Consider the following 25,191-nt stretch of genomic DNA (forward strand, 5'->3'; position numbering starts at 1 on the left):
CTCCCTCAACTCCCTCCCTCAACTCCCTCCCTCAACTCCCTCCCTCAACTCCCTCCCTCAACTCCCTCCCTCAACTCCCTCCCTCAACTCCCTCCTTCAGGCCCTTCCTTAGCCCCTCCCTCCCAGCCGCGCTAAACTGTTCGTGTGATGGATGGAACGGAACGATTTCAAACTGTACGCAACTGAACTAAACTTATCAACTCATGCATTGAAAATTAAATTGACTTTGACTGTGAAAGTCTGAGACGTCGCTGCCGCTGCTGCTGCCGCTGCTGCTGCCGCTGTGCCGCAGTTTGAGTCTGGGTCTGGGTCTGGGTCTGGGTCTGTCATTCATGGCCCACCCCACGGCGTAGTCCTACAACTCAACTTGCTTTTCCATTTCCTACTGGTTGCTTCATTGGGCGTGACTCATGTGTAATAGTCTATCATTGTCATTCAGTCCAATCTGTCATCCTAGTCCCAAACCTTCGTCCATAACCATCCATAACCGAGTCCCGAGTCCATAACCGTAGTCTATAACCTTAATCCATTATGTCATCTGTCATCTGTAGGTCGTAGGTCATACTCGTAGGTGGACGGAGTAAGGGGTTGGGGTAGGGGTCGGTACGGTATGGTGGGGCGTTGGAGTGTGTCTTGTTGTACTCTTAGTCTCCATAGGTCTCCGATCAGGCGTCAGCGTCGGCGTTAGTGTTGGTGTGAGTTTCCAGTAAGTTTCCAGTTTCCAGTATCCAGTATCCAGTAGTATCTTTTCTTTCTCTAAACGCCAAGTCCAACCCCCAAAGTCAAATCTAAAGTCAAAATATGGTGCCGTCACTGTCAGCATTCTTGACCGTTGATTGGACGATCCAACCTGCCGGCACACCATTGGAAGCCTTGCTCTGCTGCTCTCAGATGTAACGGTACCAACACATCACATCAGTGCACATCAGTGCACTGCACGCACAGCCCAGTGGGCCAAACGTGTCCATTGACATCTTAGTCTTGGTCTTGGATCAGACTATCGTACGAGTAGTCTTGGTGTTGGTGATGCTGATGCTGATGCTGATCCTGGTTCAAATTCCAACCTCGAGAAGCGGGGTCGGTGGTGTGGTGTGATGTCAAGATCAACCCAATACGAATACACGCACTTACACATACCTACACATACACATACATCGTACACATATCCCTACACCTCTTACATCTACAGAGTCACAGAGTTACGGTACAGAGTTCATACTCAAACACGCAGTTAGGAAATGTTATTGATATTGCCTACCGGGTCCACTCCACCACTGCCACCATCATTGGGTAGGTCGTGTCTTTCACATGCGTCGCGTATCCGTACTAGTACAGTACCGAAATGCACCAATTTAGTGCGGAACCCACCTAGTAATTCGGACGCCAAAAAAGAGGTTGATCCTGGTCCCATTCGCCGTGGCTTGGCCTTAGCGGTGCAAACCTGCATCTCTGGTCGATCAGCTGAGTTGTCAATGTGCACTTAGTCTGACTTTTGACTTCAGGCTTCTGGCGTCTGGCTTCGGGCTTATGGCTTCGGGCTTCTGTTGTCGAGAGGGGTCGTTCGTATTCAGCGCAATGGGATTTGGACTTGACAACTAATTCCACTTGGTGCCACTCCACTTTTTTCTTTTCCTGCTTTCTGCAGCCGAGAAGTGGTTGCTTGTTACATGTTTCCTGTCAGAATATCAGTCAGCATACCACATATCACACACACACCACCACCACAAGAACAACCAAGCTAATGCAGATAGAGGCAAAGCAACCCTCTAGCTCCAGCGAACCACTCGATCTCCCTCCAGTCACGCTGATCGACACGCAAAGTCTATCACGCTGGCACTTCTTGGCTTGGTCGAGGCCAGCCGCTCACGCCGCAATCACACTCGCCATCAACGAGACATAACGAGAGAATATTGCACCATTAAATCCCATCCCGTCTTGGCGTGTAGGCAGCAGTGCTCATCCCTCTGGAATGTGACGCCACCGAACCTACCGCAACACCGACTGCAACTGTAGCCGGTAAAGAATACCATACGCATTGGATACTTGGGACAGTTTGGTGAATTACATCTAGTGACGATCAGCAAAAACACAGATGCACATGCTGGATGACCCCTGCCCCTCCCTTGCCGCTCTTACATATGTTGATGGACTACGAGCGTACGGTGGTGAGGAAATGTATGCGGATTTGGAGGTGAAACGATGATTTGATGAATCTGAATGCCAGTCCAGCAAGCACAACGCGGTCAACGCGAACGGAGCTGGACGTCGATTTACCTCCTCTTGAGCCGCCAGTTCTGGAACGGCTGGCCCACCACGTCGAGCAAATCTCTTGAGCCGTAGGGGAGCACGCCCCGTGGGATATTCGACCTTTGGTGTAAGTGTGCCAGACGGCTGAGCCTTCTCTTCGAGTTCGAAATTCCTGCGTTCAAACTCCCGGAGAGCGCGGCGACTCAATCGAATCTTGGACAGCGTATCCCAAAAGCTAGGAGGACGATGACGAGGGAGATCACGGCTTTCCGAAAGAGGGTTTTGTTTCTTTGCTGCCGGCTTCAGCTCGAGATCATCGGGCAATTGTGAGGATCGTCGTCGCTTTCTCGGCTTAGGTTCTTTGAGGACGAACATGAGTGATGGAGAGAGAAAGAGTCGAGGGTAAAAGCGTGGAAGGGTGACCTCGAGAAAGGACACAATATAGCAGGGCAGGTTAGGCACGGCTGCATATTGAGACGTGGCTGCATATTGGGAGGCAGTCTATCGAACAGTCAATGGATTGGGTCGATGTTTGCGTTGGATAGAGGGTGACATACGATTTCAAGCCGCAGGCGCCAAAGAATGGTTAGTTGGACGAGAAAGGCCGATTCTGGGGAAGTAAATTAGTACCAGGTAGGTAGGCAACCATGGGGTCTTAGAGCCAAACCTTGACGTGCTTGGTAACCCTTCCGTGTCACGAGATTATATGCTTACCAAGGACTATCAGGCCAGCATGGAAAGCTTTGTGCAGCGTGTACATGATATCGCAATCGGCAGCAGGTACATGATATAGCAGTCGGCAGCAGGTACCCCTTGGGGTGAAAATCAGGATCTGGTTGCTTTGGCTATGTGCAACTCGACTGGCCCGAGTGAGCAGGCGTCTACCATCGATCCCTGACATTGATCTATTACCTCGCTGCTAATGCCACGCCAGGGGATCATATACATGGCCTTCCCGCTTCCAAACTGTCGTCCTCTTAGGAGACAAGACTTCACTGCTCTTGTCCGGGCAAGACATGATCTAGAAGCTGCCCTATTTTGGAGCCTACTAGGTATGATCCAGAAATAGGTCTCTTATGGTTGGTACCCAGTAAGATTTGAGAAATATCCCCCTTCATCCCCTCCAGCGCCTTCCAGGGGCCAGCAGCCCGAGAATACGGTGTCACGAGTTACACGAAGCTCGGGACGCAGGGTGTAGGGATTCGACCCCAAGGGTACGCCGTGTTCGGTCCAAGGCAGATAGCTGAGTGGGAGGAAGGCGGAAGATTATATGAAGATTGACGTATCAGGTTTTTAACTGGGAAGAATGTGCTTCCTAAGCCTGGTATATATTTTACTTTTCGCCCCAAGAACTTGATCACATTCTTCCGCTCAAATTAAATGATTTCCAATCATGCCTGATAATCGCCAGTCAGTCACATCATCGACTTATTCCGGGAAAAGCACCTCGGTCTCTACGGCCACCACAACGACCATCACCAAGGCAGAACGGAAGCCAAATGTCGACATGGAAAATATGATGAAATCATCAGCAGAAAGCAAGAAAAGGAGAAAAGATAATCGGGCTCAACGCGCGATAAGGGAAGCAGAAACTAAACAGTCGTGAGAAGAATGATTGCGAAGGTCTGATCTAATGACACCCAGGTTGATATGCAGATCGTAATTGACATAGATATGTTTCTCGATCGCGAGACTTTTGCTCCACGAATCTCTTACTGTCGACACTCCAGTACCGGGCTACAACGTCCTGAAATCTGATCGCCCCTTCTCCTTCCGAATGCGATGGTGCAAATTGTGGTTGCAGGCAGTCGATAAAGAGGTTATATGCCGCACCTGGTATTTTCAAGGCGGCTATATACCAGTAGTTCTTCATGCAGAAACAATCTCTCATTCCCTCAATCCAGGAGCGAGGAGAGAGTGAAGATAGCGCGCCAGCCTCGTCTTCAAGGATCTGGAGAAATTCTTCACACGTCCTTATAAACTGTCTTTCCTTTTCTTCATTACCCTCCCCGTACAAGTCGTCGAATTGATCTCCGCCCAGCCAAAAGGGTAGATGTTGCATATCGATCGGTAAAGAGCAACTCCACTCAAGGTCCACGATGCTGGTAATGTGGTACTGCTTGTTCACGAAAATATTGCTTTCATGAAGATCTGTCAGCGTGAAACTAAACGGTCCGTGCCGTAATCGTCGGTTCATGAACTGAGGAAGTAAGGCCCGTAGCATAACAATTGTGGCCATTTGACCCTCGGTGTCGTAATCATTTCTAGTCGAATTCGGTTGATGCCGTAGTTTCAGGGCATGACAATGTAGAAGGTCATAGAGGTAGGAATCGGTGGCTGTATAGCAGTAATCTCGAGAGATGTCAGTGGGAATGGATTCATTCTCAAGCTCCGCTAGGCCCTTTGTCAATGGTCGATTCCTCAGGCTCACATCTCCAGAGTCAAGAAGCGTAAACGACCCTATTTTGGGGAGAGGGTGTGACAAGTCCAGTAAAATTCTCGAAAAACTGCGAAAGAATGTCCGCCTATGCTCTGAACCGGGGAACCCCATTTCCCAGAGCATTTCACCCGTCTCTTTTTCAATGAATTCCATCACTAAATAGCCGGTTTTCAGTGAGACGTGACTTTGGTAGGGGATGAAAGGACGGAAATACGATCTTTGAAACATCCATGCCCAGCAGCGTTTGATAGAGGCTAAGGCTCGTACATGCCAAGATGCACGCTCGATAGGTGAGAACTGTGAAATTATAAGCCAGGAATCAAGGAGATCGGTGTAGAACTCACACTCATGCCAGCGGGAAGTCCAAAGCCCCATAGGCGCGGAATGGGAACTCGAGGACAATTTTCAGAAATCCATGCAAACGAGGCGGCTTCGCAGCGAAGCTTTTCCTCCATAAGGGTGGTCGTATGCAGGCCTCCTAGGCGATGAGGTAAAGGGCATCTGATCAAGACACGTTTCGCTTGCCAGTTGCTGACGACGACGGGAACACATACGTTAAAGCTCCCGTGCAACCACTGCGATCGATCCGCCACCCTGCACTGTTGATGCGGCCCTAGATCTAGGTGCTGAGCGACTATTGTTTCGATTGTGCGTGTTTTAGCTTCAAGGTAATCGAAAAATTCCTCTTGTAATCGACCCCATTCCATGTGTATGAGCATATTATCATCTTCTTGTTCCAAATCCGACCACCGGCGACCATTTTCCATTGTTCCTGTTCGTTGCGGTGGAATGGAGTTTTGTACACCGATAGAAGCCATCACGGTTTGTGTCAAATGATGCTTGAACCTGTGCTGTTCATCGGTAAAGGGAGCTATCGTGGGAACGCAACGACCGGGTAATATGGGTATGAGACGAACGCGAAGTCAAGACGCTTTAGCGGAAGTAGATGAGCGCTTGGGGAATGGTTGTGGTGGTTGTTTCAATGTCAAGCAGGTAAGCAGGGTGACATCAAGTCTGCCACTTGGTAGGGAAAAGTGCCGGCATGTCGAAACATCCGAGCAGTTCAAAACATTGCACGGCGCGTGGATCATGCCATTCAAGTTCTGGCCATACTACTGGGAAGGGTTCTAGGAAGGTGGCAGGTCAGAGGATTGAGTTCGTCTTCCTAGGTAGTGCCAAGATTCCATGATCATGTAAGGCTCAGCCACCACATTGGCTTGCCTACCGGGCTTGCTCGTTGAAGGTACCCGACTTCACTTCGAAGCTACAATCAAATGCTTCACTTCCTGCGTCACTCAACGCGTCACTCAGCGCGTCACTCAAACGCGTGTGTTGATTCACTGCCATTCTCTTTCTGCCGCACCTCGTTGCTGCCGCACCTGTGTTATGAACTTGACTTCACTGCCGCCACCTGTGTTATAGACTTGACTTCACTGCCATTCCCTTTCTGCCGCACCCTGTTACTGCCGCCACCTCTTCTCAGGTCTTGGCATCCTCGATTTGAAGGGTATAAGTATCTCCTCCTCTCCGACCTTTCTCTTCCTTCTTCTTTCTTTTCTTTCCAACTCGTCCTGGTAAGTATAAAACTGAGGCGCCTTCAGCAGGAGAGCAGTTCCGGTACTCTGCTACTAATCTCCATTTTAGTTGGCTCTGGCAGCTCTTGCTGGCTGCTGGCGAACTGCTGAAGGCGGGATGGTGGAGTGTCGTCTCATCTTTGCAAGAGCGGCCGGGTCCTCAGAACAACGTAGTATTAGCTAGAGACAATGACAATGAATCTGAATGATCTTCTCTTTTCCTTCGATGCCTTTACATATCTTCAATGGCGACTTGCCGCTGTGCTTGTGGCGGCAAATGGCAATACAGTGTGCCACATGGACCATCCCCATCCGTCACACCCTTGTCAAAAGGTTAGGTCCAGGCAACTAGGGAACGGTGCGGGTACAGTACTACTCGTAGTGGCTGGGGCTCCTAGGCTTAGGCTGGGGTCTAGGCGTTCCTTAGGTCCCATTTGCAGTGGTGGAACTCCTAAATTAGGGTTGACTTGTACCTAAACCTTATTCGCACCGAATATATTTTTCTCCCCATGCTACTCCGAGTGGACATCCTGGAGCCGCAGGTTCTTCTCTTCTTTTTTATTCCCGTTCAGTTCCATAGCACGTAGGTCGAGAACCCCCTCAAACCAAACAGGCTAATGCTCTCCTAGACCTCCGATCCTCTTCCTTCCTCTATTTTGCGGTTATCGCAGGTACACTTTTGTTGACCCTTGCTTTTGCCCGGCCGAGCATGGGATGGAAGACTGGGCCGACAATTCGAAGATGATGAGGACGCAGAAACACCAAGCGGAACCTCTGGGGCACGAGTGTGGGAGAAATTACCTCGGCCAGGTCATCAGACTACCGCGGAGTGCTCAGCGGCTCCAGAACGAGTATGCGGCACTCGAAATCATCCGAGCAAACACCACTATCCCCGTCTCCAAAATCCTCGAATTCAGCGAAAATGAAAATGAGAAAGGAATCTACAAGCCGGAATGGAGCGTGTACACGGCACAACTCTTGATTTGGTCAAAGTGAATCGAGAGCAGGCTGTCGGAGCGGTGGATAGGTATATCACACAGTTTGTCCTGCCCAACTTCAGAACTTGAAATCCCGCACCGTGGGTTCTTTGACCGGCAAAATCATTCCTCCGGACCGTTTCTGAGAGCAGGCTCCATCTACCCCGTGGGCGCCTTGGATATCCTGGTCAAAGAAGTACACCTTCTGCCACAACGATCTTGCCCAGCATAATATATATGTGGATGAGAATTTTGATGTGGTGGGGATCATTGACTGGGGCTCTCTGGCTTCTACACCAAGGACTTTGAAGCACCATTCTGGACGAAATTCTACGAAGAACAGGACTACTTTGATACGGACGCTGACAAAATCCCTCAACTTCTCGATTTCGTTTTGCGGGGACAAAAATGGTGTATCTAGCATCGCACTTTGTCCACACTTTTGTCGTGCGGACGAAAGCTATGTTTATAGGACATTACTGGGGCGAGATATATACGGATAGGAGGACGGAGTTGTTTGATCCAACATAATATGAGCTCACCATAGGAAGTAAGCCTAGTCGACAGTGCCCAGTACGGACCCTGCCTCGTCTGAGACTCGTGCTTGTCGGGAGCTCCTCTGACGTTGCCTACCTCTCCCCATACTCGACCTGCATAATCTGCTCACGATGAGCTATCTCCCTCGAAGACGTTCCGCCCCAAGTTTCCAGTACCTCCTATTTTGACTCGAAAACTGGCCTTCTCTTACTTGTTGCGCGGAGTATCCCTGCCTCTTCAAGCGGCGTTTCTGGGCAATTGTGACATCCCGCCAGCTCTCTGTCCTTGGTGTGTTGCTCACACGGTGCCGATGACCTCCTTCTTCGGGTATATTTTCATCGAGGTTCAGATCCGGCTGCTCGTCGCGCCCGCCACGGTTACGAGGTGCGTTAGTGGAACCACCAATATCGAGAAATGTTTAGCGTGATGGGCTTGGACAGTCCGAATGCTGCACGGGGACTCGCGGGACGGCCCGCACCAAGACCTCTGGCACGTGATTGCGCTTCAGAGCCTTTGATACCTGCGTCTCCCCTCGTTCAAGAAACCCTTGGAAGTCAGCTACGATCATATTTGCTCGAATCCTACTGTTCGATGCTCAATGGTGTTACCGTCATATAGGAGACGTCCACTCAGTGTCCGAACCCTGAACATTATCACCTTCAACTCCCCACCATCGAAGTTCCCCTTTCTTTCTGAAGACAACAAGAGCATCCTCCGGGACGCCCCAACCTTGGAAAAAGCTTCACTTCTCGAAACTCAGGCGATACTCGACATGACAAAGTGTTTGCGTGGAGGGACTTATTGATGACCATGGAATAGAAGGTTACGTTTTCAAGGTCAAAATTGAGGCAAAGGGACCGTTTGCGTTAAAGTAGCGCGTTGTTCTGCACTTACAATGATGAGCTCCGAGCCGACATTTCTTTTTAGTTCAAACAGGTCCATCCTCCTCATGCACCCGAAATCCGGCCATTCTTAAGAGAGTGTCTCTATTCTGCTAGGGCAGAAGCCGACAATGCGGGTGCGTACATCGGCAACCATTGCCAGAAGGTCCTCCTCCGGATCCTTATACCGTCGATGATATGCTTCAAGACCTCCAGAATTCCTCCTATGATTGCGATTCTCGAGCCACCGAGGCTCTCCACCACGAAGGACCATATGATATGGAAGTCCGTGAAAGCCTGTCTGAAATGGATGGTGGTTTGGGATGGATCAGGCTTGACCGAAGATATAAATAATGTCATTCGCAGATGGGGACTAGATGTTGGCTATATGGTGAATGGTGCTGGTTTCCAGGTAGGTTGTGCACGCAATCTCACATATATTGGAATAGATGGAACAGACTCCAAGAATCGCTGAGACGGAGACAAAACCTTCCATGTCGCTCGCACTCCCAGCAGCAAGGCAGGCCAGTCGGTATAATAACATGTCGTTGCTGGCCGATGTAACCAACCCATGCCAGTGGTGAGTGTGCATATTAGAGAAGGCGGGTTGCGGAATGAAGTGAACTCCTTATGCGTTGTCAGCAAACCCTCGCGGGGTGATAGGAATGTCAAACTTACAGTAGGCACTAACTTAGGCATTGCCAGCCTTGCCCTTCAACTATAAGGCTAGTATACTGTTAGGTAGGTAGGCACACCTATATAGTCTGGGCCTCCCCCCATACCCCTTTGATAGAGAACATGGAACATTTCAACCCTTGACAAATCAACACCTGACGGACGGATCGGTCCCATGGCCCAGTATCCTTTCAAAGGTTGAAACGTTCCATGTTCGCTATCGAAGAGGCACGAGGAGAGTCCTAGGCCCATCAGGATCAAACGAGATCCTCTCAGATCCACCCTCAATGGTTGCCAGATCTTTGCGCCGGCCCTTCTGACGCTTGAGAGCTGCACTTAACTCGTGGGCTGATCCCATCCCATCCGACCTGCGCTTGATTGCCCGTGTCAGAGGTTGAAATGTTCCATGTTCTCTATCAAAAGTTCCATGCTCCATGTCCCATGTTCGCTATCAAACGGGTATGGGGGAGCCCAAGCCCAGACTAGTGTTAGATTGGTGCGGGGTGGAAAAGTGGTGGTGTGGCGAATACTTTTGGCCCAGTAGTGTAGGTGTGCCTGTACCAGCCTTAGGGCCTTCTAGCTAAAGAACAAGGCTCGGAATGCCTAAGTTAGTGCCTAAGTTTGACAGCCCGTCTGGAAGATCTCAGTGTCCGGGGTTCACGAGACGAGACTGGCGCCCTCGTAAACCTACCGGCTCAGATACAGTGTTGGGAATTTTGTGGTTCAGCACTGCATCCAGATCGCTAGGGCCGGGGAGTCCATGCTGAGCTAGGGGATACATCCAAGTCATTTAATTGGGAACAAGCAATCAGTCAGGAACAAGTCATTCAGCCGGGAAAGGAGGAACGATCCCACTAGCAGTTGATGCGCCAAACCCAGCAGCGAGCCTCACAACGTCGCCATAAAGACCATTCATACTATCATAGTCCCCGGTCCAGCATTTAGCGATGACATCCCCAAACAAGACATTGTCAACGGGCCTAAACTGATCAGGACCCGGCCAGCGATTTCCCTCCCCCCAATCAAAGCCAAACACATCCCATGTCGCGATCGAGTAGATAACGCAACCGATGCCGAGAAGGTCGCTCCTCAAATCGTCTCTGGGACATTCGTCCTCAAAGACCACGCTGTCAGTGAAATCCGCGACCTTCGGAACGCCGTCCCGCACCAGGATGTTGTCCGTCTTGATGTCCTGAATGGACACGTGGGAGGTATAGATGTGAAGCCATGTCGTGGCCAGGAATCGAATCATCTCGACGCGACGGGCTTCCGATGGCGGCGGTTGGCTCTTGATGTAGTCGGAAAGATCGCCGTCGTTGGCGTACTCTAGCTTGGTGGCGCCGGTCGGTTCGTCCACTCCATAGTACGTGAGGATTCCGGCATGCGGACCGAGCCGTTCGTAGATGGCCCGCTCGTTGTTGACTAAATCCTGGAACAGTTGGTTGCTTTCGGGATCGGAGTCGGGGAGGTTCTTCGGGCACTTGAGAATAATGTCGCCGTCCTGATATATGAAGGCTGTGAACCCGGACGCGAGATATCTTCCTCGTGGAGGGACGACGCAAATACCAGCTTCCGATGGTGGGGAGGAGTGTACAGACGAGCACATTTCAGAGTTGCCGGAGTCACCACGGGCCCGAGGGATGACGTGCGGAAATCTCTCCACAGGGATATGGACGTTGAGATATCTGCAAAAGGATATGGAAGTTGAGATATCTGCGATGGGAGGTGGTGGCTGGGCGAACATAGGGGGCCTTAGGAGCCCAGGGACAGAGAGATGTCTCGGATCCCTCGGTCCTCCAAGCGATGGATTTGTTCACCCTCACCCTCAGGAATGCAGCTTCCCGTACTCTGTACTCTGTACTACCTACTCTGTGCGGACTACGGACTGCGGACTTCGGAGTTTCGCCAGATCAAAGCGAGCAGTTGCAGAGTGAAGATCGAGTATAGGTAGGTTGACCTGAGCAGTGTGATTTGGCGACGAGGACAGATATCTACGTCCGAGCTCTTCTGGACGACCCGCCGTGGACAGCGTTGGAAGGGCCAAAGGTTAAGCATAAGCGATCTGCTAAATCGGCTAGATATCTCGACGGAATGGATCCAAGCTGATGACGTTGTCTTACTGTTGCATCGATCTTTTTTGGCAAACCGGAGGCGGACAAAGTCATTTTGAGGAGGTAGAATCAAGAAAGAGGTTAAATGAACAGGAGAGAATTGGAGAGATAGAACAGATTGGAGAGGTAGTATAAGTAAGGTGAGATCGGAGCGTTTCATCCCGAACCAACGAACCGAGCCAGATGCCGTGTCCTCAAATCTTCCAGATATTTTTGGTGGTCCTTGATCTTTTCATCAACAAATCCGGATGCGTTCAGAGTCCAATATGGAGCCAAAATTCGATGGAACTGTATACAATCGACTCCCTCTGAGTGTGTCGGCGCCAGTCGAGGTTGTAAGTGATCCAAGAACAGATTGTACGTCACGCGGGGATGGTCCAAGCTAGCCCAAAACCAGGGTGTCGCTTTCTCGAGGGCATTTTTCATGATCTTGGTGTAAAATCGTGGTTTAAGCGGTGAGTGCTGGTTGTTGTCCTCCTGGCCGAAGATATCCAGGAATTCTACACACATGGCGTCGTAATGTATCCTTTTCTCCTCTCCAAGTCCGTCAACTGGGTAGCCACTCAGCCAAAAGGGTGGAGAGAGTCTTTCAATCGGCAAAACGGGTATCCATTCAAGGTCGAAAAGACAGGTAATGTCGTACCTTTGGTTGACCAGTATATTGCTTGGATCGCAATCCGTCCAGATATGACAAAAAGGTCCTGACTGGAAAGGCTCCATGGTAAAACTGGGCGATAGAGCTCGCATTATGGTAAGCACCGGCATTTGACTCTGGGCTTCGGACTCATCGGGGACAGCATTGGGCTGATATCTCAGTTTCATATCGTGACATTTCAGAATATCGCGGATATACGAATCGGTAGTGACATAAGTTCGATCGCGCGGAATGCCTGTAGGAATGCCGCTACTCTCCAGTAAAGGAAGCTGGATCGTTAATGGTCGGTTGCTGAGACTGATATTCCCATAGTTGTCGACCGTGAAAGAACCAATTTTTGTAAAATGATGCCGCGCTAGGTCAAGCATAATCCTTGACAGACTTCTGTAAAAGTTCTGTCTCTGCACATGAGTCGCGGGCGGCCATATCTCTGACAGCTTCTTGATCCCCTGACCTTGTTCGACGAAATCCACAAGGAGGTAACCAGACTTCAATGGAAACGGGGTTTGGAAACGGGCAAAGGGGGCGCTGAATGGCTGTCGCCAGGCCCAGCAGCGTTTCAAGGCCTCGATAACTCGTCTGATCCAGGAGAGATGTCTGACGGACCTAAACTAGAACCGAGTAAGCTCCAATCCCAGTACATCACAAGAGCCATACACTAGAGCCGTTCGGAAGTCCAAACCCCCAAAGGCGAGGGATCGGAACTCGAGGACAGTTTTGCGAAATCCAGATATATGTTGCAGCTTCACACCGGATTTTCTCGTCCAACCCATCTGGCCCGGCCTGCATGTAGGGAAATGGGCACCTCAACATAAGTCGCTGTCTTCGCCAATTGGAGATATTGACTGGGATGCAGGCATTGAAACCGCCGCCTCGCCATTCAGACCTATCTGAAATCTCGCACTGTTGGGACCGGCTCAACGATAGGTGGTGAGCGATGAGGCGGCGGATGTTCGGTATTTGACGTTGAAGGTCGTCGAGGAAGGCTTGCCTCGAAGGTTCCCATTGTAATTTGATGAGCATATTATCATCTTCCTCTTCGATCTCCTCCCACTCTTTGGATTTGTTGTTCAGGGCAAGGGCAGGAGCGGAATTATGCTCAAGCACAAGTAGCGGAGCCATAGCTGATCGGACAGCAACTCGACGTGAAGGGTTTGGTTGAAGCACAGCCTGCGCGGTGGGAATGCTGGACCGAAGGGCGGCTACAAAGCCAGAAGCAGCTCCGAATGAAATAGGAGCAAAGTGCGAATTTTGTTGCTGCAGATATGTGAAAGAAAGGACCAGGGGTTTACCTGCACGTGAGAGCGAAAAAGCAGTAAACATCCTAACACAATCGCGTCCATTTCGACCACCCGCAAACTGCAAGTTTGTTGTAGTTGTCTTCAGGAAGGTGTGACGAGAGACTTAGCAGTTTCAGGGAGAACATCCTGGTCGGTCTCTCGGACATCGGAGGCACAGAGGCGCAGAGGCACGGAGGTAGCCCATCCAATTGGTAAACAGATGGTGGTTCCGTACTGGACAACGACATGTTCTAGCAGACAGTCTGCGATAAGAATCATTTTCGTAGTCAGTGGGCGAGAAGTGGGAATAGATTGAAGGGTTAAGGCACCGATTAACCAGGAAGTACAAGAGAGGGGAAGAAGGAGGGGGATGACTGCTTGCCAGGTTTGGCTGTGAAGAGGGCTCTCACTCAACTCTCACCTCTAAACAACGCCCTATCCAGTGATGCGAGAGAGTCGATGATTGGACGGAGAATTCACTCCGTACTACAACTACTGTACTCATACTCTCGATGTTTAGAGTTTGAGGCGTTCACAGGTGACTAACTAACTATCGGCAGTGGGCCTCCTGAAGGAAGCAGTCATCTCCCTATGCTAGCTCGGTTGGGTACATTTGCTATTTTCATTTTCCAGTAGAAGCAGAAACAAGTGCAAGAGCAAGCTGGAGGCTCAACACTCGAAAAGACCAGAGAATAGCCCTTCGAGGACGGTGTCGGCGCAGGGAATTCTGTAGCGCCGGGGGCGAGCTCCTCCTATCTGCAGACAGACACTTGACAAGAAACAAGCAACAAGTCACACCAGTGTATGTCTGAGCTGTGAATTCCTTCGTTCTGACTTGGTCGCAGCTCCTTCTCTCGTATCTCAAGATCCATCCTACCATCCCCGACCTAGTGGTGGCGGAGAAGGTGAACAGGCTCAGGTCAGGACAGGACAGATGATGGACTTGGATTTTCTTTAGTTCAAATACTTGTTGAACCAATCAGTCGCCTGTTTGGCTGCGTCTCGGCCGCCCTGGGCGTTGAGCTCGTCCTCCTTCATGGACCGAACGCAGAAGCCATGATGACATCCCTTGTAGATGCGAAATTCGTACTTGTACTTGTCCTCGTTGGGGCCCGCGATGGCTTCTTTGAGCTTGGCCTCGGTCTGTGCCGCGGCCTCGGCATTGAATTGGATATCCAGTTCGGCCACGGCGGAGGCGTAGGGCACCTTGAACGTTTTGATGGCGTCGATCACCATCTCCGGCGTGTCGATAATGTAGCTGGGATGCCCGTTGAACTGAGCATCGATCAATCTTTCAGAGCCGCCCTCGACGGTTGTCTCCGTGCACAGCTTAGTGCCGGGCCAAGCACCCCAACAGAATCCAGCGACACCGAGCTTGCCACCTGGTGGCAACTCCGCCTTGACCGCGCGCGCGTAGGCCAGGATCTGTGGGTAGACGGTGGCGGGCTTACCAAAGAGCATGAACGGTACGACGTAAGGCAACAGCGTCAACGCGGTGTACACCTTGTACAGCACGGCGCCAATGGTTCGTTTCTCCAACGGCGCCATGACCACCTCCATAGAGGGCATCAGGTCTGGCGACAGGCCACCGTTTTGCACCACGTCCGGGATCAAGACGCGGCATCCGGTGGCAGAGGCATACTGGTCGGCCAAGAGCTTGTTGTTGACGAGTTTCAGTGAGAAGGCATCGGGGAGGTAGAGGATGGCCGACTTGGACCGGCTGCTATCGCTGCTACCGGCCACGTAAGTTCGCACGCCGTGCAGGGTTTCAATGGTGCCTGTGGGCTCTGAATGCGTGTGAACCGAGCCTCGGAAACAGTCGGGGCAAGACATGATGATGAGGGCGACGGTGATGTGATGGTGATGGTGATGGTGACGATGGTGGCTGTTGCAGGATAGATTTCTTGAGATGAGGATGACGATGAGGATGACTGTGCAAGGCGAGATTGGGTGACTACAAAGAAGATAAGGCGCCCGAACAGCTTATCCGCAGCAACAAGCCAAGCCGGAACTGAAGTCGGAACGGGGGCCTTAAGGAGCCTTGTGTATGGCCTAATAGGTGCGCCGTCCTCTCGTATAGAAATGAAGAGGGAAAGCTCGTCGTCTGAAAGATGGAGATAACTATCCATACATACCTACATGTGTACGTAGCGTTCGGTGATTAGAACACATTGGCGTTAATGCCGCCCGAGTCATGTGACTGACGGAGGAACTATTGCTCCGTACCGCTCAACATAGGAACTGGAACACAGGCCAATAATGAAGAGATGCATCGGATACTCCTTCTAGGGTGGGAATCGCGGGTAGAGGCCTTGGTGTACCTATCTAGATGAACCCTAACAAAGATCAGAAGGTGACGGCGTGGATAAAGGACATGGCACGATGTCGCTCGATCGACTAACAGCAGCGCAGTCGAGAAGCAGTGCATATGAAAGAGGATAGCATCCTCGGCCCATTACCAGCAGGACGACTGCGACTTCTGCTGGAGCCGTCAAAATGGTCATCAAGCCCAAGCCGTACTGGAGTTATTGTCATGGCCCTCTGCTCTTATAATTCATTCCCAGTTCCCAGTGGCAACACCAACACCAGCCGTGCCGCCAGATACTGTAAGGCAACAAGAGAATCGACTTGGTTCGGTTCACCCTATTACCAGGTATACCCAATGGGACTGCAGTATGATCTCAGCTCTCTCTTTTTAACCGCAAATCGTTCATATCACATCTCGGTAGGTCCGGCTCGCTCGCAGCAGAGCTTTTCGGTGGGCAGTGACGCGCAGAGGTGATAGTGGCTCTGACCACAAGGAAGAATCGGCACGGTCAGGATTTTGCTGGGAGAAGTGTCATGTAAGAAGCAGAGAAGGGGATTTGGCATTCAGTGGAGCTTTCGGTTGTGGGTGTTGCCATCGAGGCCGTTGTGGACACACAACATTCCCTATATCTTGCTACCTGTTAGCTGTTAGCTGCTGTTGCTTTCTGAAATCTGTCCTCTGATCCCAGCTGCCGTAACCATGCCCCAGTGTAAGCATCCCCATCGTCCATTGCGTAGTGGGTGACACGGGTCGCAATCAGATAGCCTGCGGTTCTGGATGTGGATGACAGAATACTAAGACGTGCAGGACATTGCCGCGGCGGGTATGCGGAGGAGTTTGTCTCGTCCTAGGTAGGCACGGTGAAGCAGTCATCGTGGCCTCTTGATCAGCTACTGGGAGTCCTCTAGGACCCTTGGTCAGGAATCATGCGGTTTCTCTTGGAAATGAAATCCGCAGTCTGCAGTCTGCCTGCACCCGAGGACTGGGTAATATACTGGTTCTGTCTGTGAAAGGGAACTTTGCCGACCCCCGGTTTCGGGTCAGCCGAGAGCACGCAATATGAAATATCTCACCTGGATGGGGCGGCCTCGAGACGGGTACCAAAGTCAACTTCAGAGTGACCCTGCCTTGTCACTGTGTTCTAGAAGTTCGGTGAGGGTTTGGGTGCGAAACAGAAGCCAAACGGACGTGCGTTGGGCATCAGGTTGGACAGATATCGACTGCAGTCACAGTCATGGTCAGTAGCCTCTCCGCGCCGCCGAGACGGTCCATCCATGTCCATGTCCATCCATTCTGTCTAACCAATCTTTCCTCCTCGATAGCCTCACGCTGATGCAGCGAACTTCTCCAGCGGCCTAGACAAGCCGGCTGCATACGCGCAACTCTTGGACTCCCTTACCACCCTTGTTGCTGACCAGCGGAACTGGGTGGCCAATACCGCCAACACCGCCTCGCTGCTCTGGCACCTGTTCCACTCGCTCCCGGGCCCTTCGGCGGCCGTCAACTGGAGCGGCTTCTATGTCCTCGACCCTCTTGACCAAGATCAGTTGATCCTTGGCCCTTTCATGGGCAAGGTCGCCTGCCAGACGATTCGGATCGGGAAGGGTGTGTGCGGTGCTGCAGCCCAGCAGGGCACAACCGTGCTGGTGAAGGACGTTGATCAGTTCCCGGGCCACATTGCATGCGATGGTGATAGCCGGAGTGAGATTGTGGTTCCAATCAAAGCCGGCGGAAAGGTATGTCCCGCCCAACTCAGATGACTTAATGAGGCAAGGCAATTTGTCACATTTCCAGTCCGCCCGTCAGACCCCAGGACAAACCGGAAGACTAGGATTCTGATGTCGATCATGTAGGTCGTCGGTGTCATCGACATTGATTGTGCAGAAGTTGGTGGCTTCGACGAGCAGGACCAGAAAGGTCTTGAGTCCATTGCAGACTTGCTGGCCAAATCCTCGGACTGGTAGAGGAGCGACCGCAGCCGTCGCCGCAGCCGTACACAACCCACTCAATAACCAAACCAACCCTCCATCATGTAGAGTGTGTATACTCTCCACCATCAGTATTCACTCTTCTGGAGCCAGTCTCAGTCAGATGGATGAAAGCCTGGAAGCATACTCGCCCACTATTTGCACTGGGGTCGGCAAGGCTCGCGTCGGACTGCCTACTCAAAGAGTCGATCTGCTCGACGACGTTCTTGTTCACGGTCCCAACGACCGCCATCAGTATCTAGTACCAGAGTTGCTAGACCTCAGGAGCCCTTGGAGCCAGATCTACGAGATTATCCAGGACTATGCAAGGTCAAAAGAACTTCAAAAACGAACTTCAAAAACGCCAAGTATAAGTATTTTGCAATGGTCGATATGTACAACTCCTAGGATCGCATAAGTATCTTTCCGCATACCTCGTTTTCTATCCGGACCGGCTCTCGTGTTGTTCCGAAGACGTTTCTTTCAAGGTTCTGGGTTCTCCGTAAACAACTCCGGTATCTCGACGGGACGGTACACCTCTCTCCGGGGGAAGGAGAAGGAGTTCTTCACGAACTACTCCATACTCCGTAGTCAGCTCTGCCAGCTGCCTTCTTCCCCCTTTCCCCTTCCCCAGCGCCCACGGGCAGATCCGGGTGCAGATTCGGGGCAATGGGCGCCGATGGGGTCCAGCTATTTCCCACAAGCACGAGGTCAGGAGGTCGGGTGAAAAGTGAAAAATCCACCTCGTGGCGGACGCACGTTTGTCTAGGCGGGGAATCCCCGTGGAGACACTTTCCCCAAGACAATCAAATCAGATGAGCCTCGGCACAGGGGCTTATGGGCCTTAGGATAGGCTTAAGGCCTGAGAAGCCTAAGCCTAAGGACCCCTAGGCCCTAAGCTTTGCCCCTACAGATAGCACAGCTGTGGAGAAGTGAGCGAGGCTTAATTAGGCCTCGAAGAAGGCTAACAAGTGCGGCTATTGACTTTCCGCTAGACGGCAATTGACTTTTTACTGCACGGCTTTTGATAAGGCTCTGCCAAGGCTTGCCACCGACAGCTCAGACTTCCCGCTCGGCCTGAGATGCTGGGAAGAGATCTGGCTAGACCTTTTGCTCGGAGGATCAATCGCACGAAGACGCTCTGTGCGTGAATGTGTTATTAAGGCCTGCTGCAGGCAGACCGGGCACGCCAGCACACAAGGCTCCCTTCCCCCTTTGGCTTTCAACCTCTATCAAAAAAAAAAAGACTTCAAGGCTCAGCCTGCGCCATTCCCCAGATTTGGATCTGGATCTGGACCTAGATTTGTGTGTGTCCTTGAATATACCAACCTAGTCACAGTCACAATCATGGCGGTCTTCACCATGTCTGCCTATACGACGTTGATCTGCTCCATCGTCGCGGCACTGGGGAGGTAAGTGATAAGCCATACCATTGAATGCTACGCCCCTCGCTCCTCTGTCTTGGTTTTCGAGGAGCGGTGTCAGGTGTTCAGGACTCTCTGTTTTGCTGCATCGGCGACTAACGCTATGGTGGACCAGTTTTGTCTACGGCATGGACACGGGTATCGTGGCCACGACGATTGCGCACGACAGCTTCAAGGTGTACATGTTTGGATCGACCACCAGCGTCGACACGAGTACCTTGGGGGCTGCGGTCTCGGTCTACTACGGAGGCAAAGCGGTGGGCGCGTTTGGAGGGGGCATCTTCCTCTCCAAGATTGGGCGCAAAAGAACACTCACTCTGAGCTCCTTGTTTGCCGTGGTCGGTGCCGCCATCCAGACTGGCTCCGTCCACATCGCCATGCTGATCGTGGGCCGCCTGGTGGCCGGGCTCGCCACGGGGGCTCTGGTCGCCGGCATCCCTGTCTACATTGCCGAGATCTCGGTGCCGGAACGGAGAGCGTTCTACGTCGGCATGCAGGGCATGATGTTGGCGATTGGCTTCATGGTTGCCAACTGGGTCGGCTATGCCGGCTCCTTTGCAGCATATGGCGACATCCAATGGCGGCTGCCCCTGGCCATGCAGATCCCCATGGCGCTCGTTCTCATGGTCTTGTCCTTCTTCCTCCCGGACTCTCCTCGATGGTGTAAGTACAAGTCCACACGGCAATGCCTTTGGCCTCGTGTCATCAGACTCCTTCCGGAGCGGTGGTAGTGCGGATTCGCTGCGTGTATACGGTATGGCTAACAACAGTCGCAGTAATCGAGCAAGATCGGCTAGAAGACGCGAAGCATTCACTGTGGAAATTTCACGGCCTGCGCGGCGAAGAGTACATCCAACGAGAGTTCAGCGAGATCTTCGCCCAGATCTCCTTTGAACGGGACCAGAAACGCCGCGGCGCATTGGTCGAGCTGGTGTCGAGGAAGTATCTGCGCCGCACCGCCACCGCCATGTTCATCCTGGCTTTCTGCCAGTTCTCCGGCTCCGGAGCCATCCAGAACTACCAGTCGATCATGTATGCTTCGCTGGGATTCAAGGGCCGTACTGTTCTCTTGATCAGCGGATGCTACGGCGTCCTCGGTCCGCTGGGACAAGCGCTGAACTTTTGGGTCGTGGCCGACAAGTGGCCTCGGACGAGAACGCTCTGTAAGTGTCTCCGCCGCCTGGCTCTCCTCTCTTAGGGTACATGATGGGCGGGAATCCCAGCCGCAGAAAAAGAAAGAGAAGGGAAACCAGAACAGAACAGACCAATTTCCAGCCCAAATCATGTTGAACCCCACCCAGTCACCCCCAATACCGTCGGATATGACACAAGTCAGGACCAGGACTAACGCAAGAACAAATAGATGTCGGCATCGCGTCCCTCACCGTGTGTCTGGTGGTGCTGACGCCCATCTCAGCCGTGTACGGAGACGGAAGCAACGAATCGGCGTCGTCGGCTGGCGTGGCCTTCATCTTCCTGTATTCGTTCCTCAACGCCCTGTTCCTCAATAGCACGCCGTACATCGTGGCGTCGGAGCTCTTCCCCTACCACCTGCGCGGCTACGGATCGTCCATCGCCATCTTCACCCAGGCCTGCGCCCAGATCCTCATCACCCAAGTCACGCCGCTGGCCTTCAAGGCCATCGAGTGGAAGTACTACTTCGTCTTCATCGCCTCCAACGTCGTCGCCTTCCTCTTCTACATGTTCCTCCTGCCCGACACCAACGGCCACACTTTGGAGAGCATCGGTGCCCTGTTCGGCGACGAGGTCAAGGCCGCCCCGCAGCCGCCCAAGGATATCGATGTCGTCGTCGAGCTGGAAGAGAATGTCACTCCCGCCGCAGACCGACGATCTGGATCCGCCTGATTACGAGAATCGGTTTGCCGTGTAGGACTCGCCTATCTGGGTTGGGTTGGGTTGGGTTTGGTCTTCTAAGGATAGGATTCTCGCCTATCTGGGTCGGTGTCTGGGTCGGTGTCTGTGTTTGCATCGGTTCGGTTTCAAGTGTAACGAACGGCCCGGGCGGGAGTCGGACTCGACGCGTTAAGTGTACAGACCCGGGCTGGCCTTGGTGAGAACTGGGAGCTTACAACCCAAGTACTTTGTCAAAGGTGAAAACGGCCGGCCGGATGAGTGACGCATTGCAATGACTGCGATGACGGCTGGCTGATTCGTCTGACGGACTGGACTGGACTGTAATGACTGCTACTGCAATGACTGCTGGGTGATGCATCTGACGGATTGCCGGACTGCTACTGTAGCTAGCTAGCTATCCTTATCGCCAGCGAACCTGCCCCTACCCAGGCCTGGCCCTGTAGAAATCGAAACCAGGCAATCATGAATGTAAAAGCAAATCAGGTTCGATCTACGTACGGAGCAGTGTGCCTCATCACATCGTAACAGAGAAGGTATGCATGCCCACAGTCAGCCATTTGAGTTCGGTCAGACTGTATATATGTATGCCGTACATGTATGTCTGTGGATGGATAAATGGATGTATAAGTAAGTGCATACTGATGGATGTATGTATATGTAAGTGCATACTACTTGGTGCCATCAGGTGCACGGATAAGGTATCTGTATAATCTCTCTCTCGTCAAGATCTCAACCTGAGTACTGTATTCCTCAGCCTCATTCACAGCGTCCACTATTTTATTTACTGTATATCGTAAGTCCTGACTGGTCAAGGCGACCCAGGCGCTTTGAGGGAAGGAACCTTTCTGCCTACTGTGACATCCCTCACCTCCTAATACTAAGACACATGGCAATGCATACATTCTACAAAATCCAAGTCTTGGTCGGATTCAGTTGGACGTGGTAGATTTCCTTGCCGACAACCTTCAGCCTGGGTCGTTGAAGGACACCCATCTTCTTGATGGTGTATTCCTCCGTCCAATTCTCGTGCTCGGCGCGGAACGTGTTGGCCGCAATCCACCTCGTACCGCCTTCCGGCTTGTGGATCGGACCAAAGGCGTTGTCGCGGTTGCCAAAGCACGTCACATCCAGCGTGTGGGATTCCCTGGGGCCGAAGTCGCTTCCCAGTTCGAGCGTGTGAGGGTCCAGATAGACGGGACCACGCGATGCGCCATCCAGGCTGACCGTCAAGACAGGGCTGCAAAAGCGCGGGATCTCGACGAAAAGCCTTGTTCCGCGTTCAAAGTCGGCCGGCGTGGTGAAGCTACAGTGGTACGTCACATTTCCGGCATAGAAAGGAAGCCCTTGCGGGGTCCAGTCGCCAAACGTGAGGTCACGGAGATTGAGCGGGCCTATGGTCGCGGATTGGCCGCGGATCTGAACCCCGAAATCTCCCAAGAGGTACAGCCGTTCCATGTTGGACAGCCTGCTGAAAGGGAGGATGAGCTCGATCGAATGTTTGCCGGCCGTGATCGAGCCAGGAAGTCGGACCGTATGGATGTCCCTGTCCACCCACCACCCCGTGACGTGGTCGGTGGTCTTCCCGCCAAGTTCTACTCCGTCGAACAGGACCCGGACTGCTTCAGGCTGCTCCAGAGCCAGCAGAATCTCGCCATCGACAGCGACGGTGGAGGCGAAGTCAAACTTCAAGTGAACGGTTGCAACCGGTGCCCTATCAGCGGCGGAATACCGCCATGGCTGGCGAAAGGCTTCGAGTTTCTGGGGGATCCCCAGATGCCGCCGCACGTCGTTCTCGGCATGTAGGATTTCCGTCTCCTCGTGCCATGAATCTTCCCCTTCGAGTCTCCAAGATGCGCGGTCAAGGAGAAGAACATTCTTTTCGTCTAATTCGACCGAGTCCAGATGCACCTCGCTCGCCACGGTCTTCAGCGAAGACCGGAGCGGAAATTGCCTTTGGGCACCCGATATCTTCGATACGGCAAGGTTGGCAGTGACGGGCTGGAGCCGGAGCAGCAGACTCTCAATGGCTTCAAAGTGCCAGTTGAACTCTGTCCAGCCGTCGACCAATTCGGTTTCCAGCCTCCACTCGTCACCTGTGAGGGTATCCAGGACGTCGACACCAAATTCCCCCTTGATTGCGACACGGGTTGGGTAGTATCGCCGGCGGTCAGTGTTGCAGATGAAAAGGTAAAGTGAGTCGCCGTCATCCCTCATATTGTACATGAAGGTGGAGGCATTCTGACCTTCATCAGTAGTGACAATCCGAATGTCGCGGAAGTCCTCGAGAGCACGAAGGATGTGGAAGTTCGTGAAGGGAACGTGGGTCATATTTTCCAGAGTCAGGGGGGTGTCGGGCGTTTTGGCGTCGACAAGGGTTGGTGCTTCTCCTGCGATGATGACTTTGCCTCCAGAATTGGCAAACGCTCTCACCCGCTCCAACGTCGACGACCTAATGGTTCGAAGGTTGGGAAGAATGACTGCCTCGTATTCCATGGCGCCAACTCCGAGGGTTCGACCAGAGTTATTGACATCATCAGACGGGCATTGACTGGGCAGGAGACTTTCGGAGACAAAGTCAAAATCAATCAACCCAAATAATAACCAGTTGGTCAAGTCTGCGAAGGCACTGTCGCGAAACAACAGTTCCGAGCGATTGGTCTCCAATGGTCCGAAGCAGAGCCAGTAGCTTTCAATAGGATGGATCACCGCAACGCGGATCTGGGGTCGACCTCTGGTGAGGGCCACGTTGAGCCGGGAGAAATGATCTTCCACATGGTGGTACTCCCGGTACCAGTTACTCTGGTAGCTGATGGCCGCCGGGAAGTCTCGCTTGGCCTCGCCTTCCATACTGACCCAGGCAAGATGGTGCACTCGGAATGTGATCCCCAGGGCTGCCTGCCAATCACCGCTCGCTTTGTGGCCTCGAAAATCGAAGGACCATCCAGTGACGCCGTAGATCTCACTCATTGACCCCCTGGCGCCATTCTGATGGGCCACACTGGTGCATTGTTTGACCGTGTTGTATTCGAGGAGGTCAGTCAGAATGTCGACACCGGGAACATCCAGATTGCGATAACACCGCATGGCCTCGCCCAGGGCTTGGGTTTGGGATAGAAGTGTGGGCTCCTTCATCATATGTCCAATCAACAAGATTCCGTGGTTGCGACACCACGTCGCGATTTGATCCATGAATGCGTCGACGAAGCGCTCACATACGTGGTCGTGGAAATGATAGCGAGCGACTTCTGCCCGCTCCAGATCGGGTGCATCCCAGACGAGGAGAGGAAGGTGGGCCAATATATCATAGCCATAGCGGTGCTCGAAGCTGAGACTGAAATCATCGGTCCACGGCAAGAAGACGTCTGTCAGATCATCAACCTGTAGTAACTGAGTCTTGTGGGCGAACTGAGGCTCATCGGTAAAGATGCTCGGCACGACGGTGGAAAACAGATGGCCCACTATATCTGCATACTTCTCGTGCGTCGTCTCGATGAATCGAGCCACTGCAGCCTCGCTCAAAGTGTCCAGATATGTGTCACCATTATACCACTCCGACGGTGGGTTAGGCTCGAGATAGGCGTACCATAACGTCGATCCGAGAGATGGCTCCTCCGTGTCGGCCAGTCGCTTGAATGAGGCCAGAGTTTTGGTCTTTTTATTCAGGGTGATCTCATACCGCGCGACAAGCTCCCCGAGCTCACTTCGAACACCACCAGCATGTGCTCCCTGCATTACACTGCACCAGCACGTATCAGCATCCACTGACAGCATCTTCCACGGTAAGGAACACACTCACTCAGTCCGGGTACCCTCGCCGTACTTCCGAGGCGTGAAGAGAAGATGCTTCGCTCGATGTTCGGGGTGGCCCTCAAGGGTGAGCCCTCCCGCATAACCACTGGGCCAGCGGTCCTCGTCGTACAAACAGCACAGCAAATCTTTCTTTGCAGCATAATCGGCACAGCCTTTCACATATTCGAGGAACTCCGGGCCCAAGTACTCAGTATCAAGGCCGACGCGACAATGTATGTGAAACCCCCCGAAGCCCATCTCCTGTAAAGCGTCGATGCCTTGTAGGAGCTTCGATTGCTCCAACCTGGTGTTCCATGACCATAGAGGATTGCCTCGATATTCGGCCGTTGGCTGTTGGAATAACTTCTTGTTAAAGGGCCGCGTTGACTGCGGGAACAGCAACGGATTGTTCGCGATGGCCGCTGTTGAGTCCTGATGAAGCGCCATGCTG

The 25,191-nt window shown here is 52.5% G+C and overlaps 9 protein-coding genes across 9 annotated transcripts; 4 read left to right on the forward strand and 5 right to left on the reverse strand.

The window, feature by feature from the left end:
• Nucleotides 1-3,877: 3,877 nt before the first annotated feature.
• A1O3_06149 (uncharacterized protein) lies at nt 3,878-5,505 on the reverse strand (the record flags this gene model as incomplete). The annotated part of the gene is made up of 2 exons (XM_007736269.1): nt 3,878-4,842; nt 5,034-5,505. 2 exons carry the CDS (start codon nt 5,503-5,505, stop codon nt 3,878-3,880), a joined length of 1,437 nt encoding a protein of 478 aa, XP_007734459.1.
• A 1,497-nt stretch (nt 5,506-7,002) lies between these two features.
• A1O3_06150 (uncharacterized protein) lies at nt 7,003-7,257 on the forward strand (the record flags this gene model as incomplete). The annotated part of the gene is made up of 1 exon (XM_007736270.1): nt 7,003-7,257. One exon carries the CDS (start codon nt 7,003-7,005, stop codon nt 7,255-7,257), a length of 255 nt encoding a protein of 84 aa, XP_007734460.1.
• A 2-nt stretch (nt 7,258-7,259) lies between these two features.
• A1O3_06151 (uncharacterized protein) lies at nt 7,260-7,575 on the forward strand (the record flags this gene model as incomplete). The annotated part of the gene is made up of 1 exon (XM_007736271.1): nt 7,260-7,575. A coding segment is annotated over one exon (211 nt), but the record flags the coding sequence as incomplete, so codon positions are not given.
• A 2,579-nt stretch (nt 7,576-10,154) lies between these two features.
• On the reverse strand, nt 10,155-11,075 carry A1O3_06152 (serine/threonine protein kinase; the record flags this gene model as incomplete). The annotated part of the gene is made up of 1 exon (XM_007736272.1): nt 10,155-11,075. The coding sequence occupies one exon, from the start codon at nt 11,073-11,075 to the stop codon at nt 10,155-10,157; it is 921 nt and encodes a 306-aa protein (XP_007734462.1).
• A 523-nt stretch (nt 11,076-11,598) lies between these two features.
• A1O3_06153 (uncharacterized protein) lies at nt 11,599-13,219 on the reverse strand (the record flags this gene model as incomplete). The annotated part of the gene is made up of 2 exons (XM_007736273.1): nt 11,599-12,708; nt 12,755-13,219. The coding sequence occupies 2 exons, from the start codon at nt 13,217-13,219 to the stop codon at nt 11,599-11,601; spliced, it is 1,575 nt and encodes a 524-aa protein (XP_007734463.1).
• Nucleotides 13,220-14,331: 1,112 nt separating this feature from the next.
• On the reverse strand, nt 14,332-15,210 carry A1O3_06154 (uncharacterized protein; the record flags this gene model as incomplete). The annotated part of the gene is made up of 1 exon (XM_007736274.1): nt 14,332-15,210. One exon carries the CDS (start codon nt 15,208-15,210, stop codon nt 14,332-14,334), a length of 879 nt encoding a protein of 292 aa, XP_007734464.1.
• A 1,709-nt stretch (nt 15,211-16,919) lies between these two features.
• On the forward strand, nt 16,920-17,649 carry A1O3_06155 (GAF domain-containing protein; the record flags this gene model as incomplete). The annotated part of the gene is made up of 3 exons (XM_007736275.1): nt 16,920-16,967; nt 17,008-17,421; nt 17,539-17,649. The coding sequence occupies 3 exons, from the start codon at nt 16,920-16,922 to the stop codon at nt 17,647-17,649; spliced, it is 573 nt and encodes a 190-aa protein (XP_007734465.1).
• A 1,350-nt stretch (nt 17,650-18,999) lies between these two features.
• A1O3_06156 (uncharacterized protein) lies at nt 19,000-20,942 on the forward strand (the record flags this gene model as incomplete). The annotated part of the gene is made up of 4 exons (XM_007736276.1): nt 19,000-19,064; nt 19,192-19,739; nt 19,853-20,239; nt 20,440-20,942. 4 exons carry the CDS (start codon nt 19,000-19,002, stop codon nt 20,940-20,942), a joined length of 1,503 nt encoding a protein of 500 aa, XP_007734466.1.
• A 912-nt stretch (nt 20,943-21,854) lies between these two features.
• A1O3_06157 (uncharacterized protein) lies at nt 21,855-25,187 on the reverse strand (the record flags this gene model as incomplete). The annotated part of the gene is made up of 2 exons (XM_007736277.1): nt 21,855-24,687; nt 24,748-25,187. 2 exons carry the CDS (start codon nt 25,185-25,187, stop codon nt 21,855-21,857), a joined length of 3,273 nt encoding a protein of 1,090 aa, XP_007734467.1.
• Between the last annotated feature and the right edge of the window lie 4 nt (nt 25,188-25,191).

Source organism: Capronia epimyces (assembly GCF_000585565.1).
Source record: "Capronia epimyces CBS 606.96 chromosome Unknown aczIQ-supercont1.5, whole genome shotgun sequence".
NCBI lineage: Eukaryota > Fungi > Ascomycota > Eurotiomycetes > Chaetothyriales > Herpotrichiellaceae > Capronia > Capronia epimyces.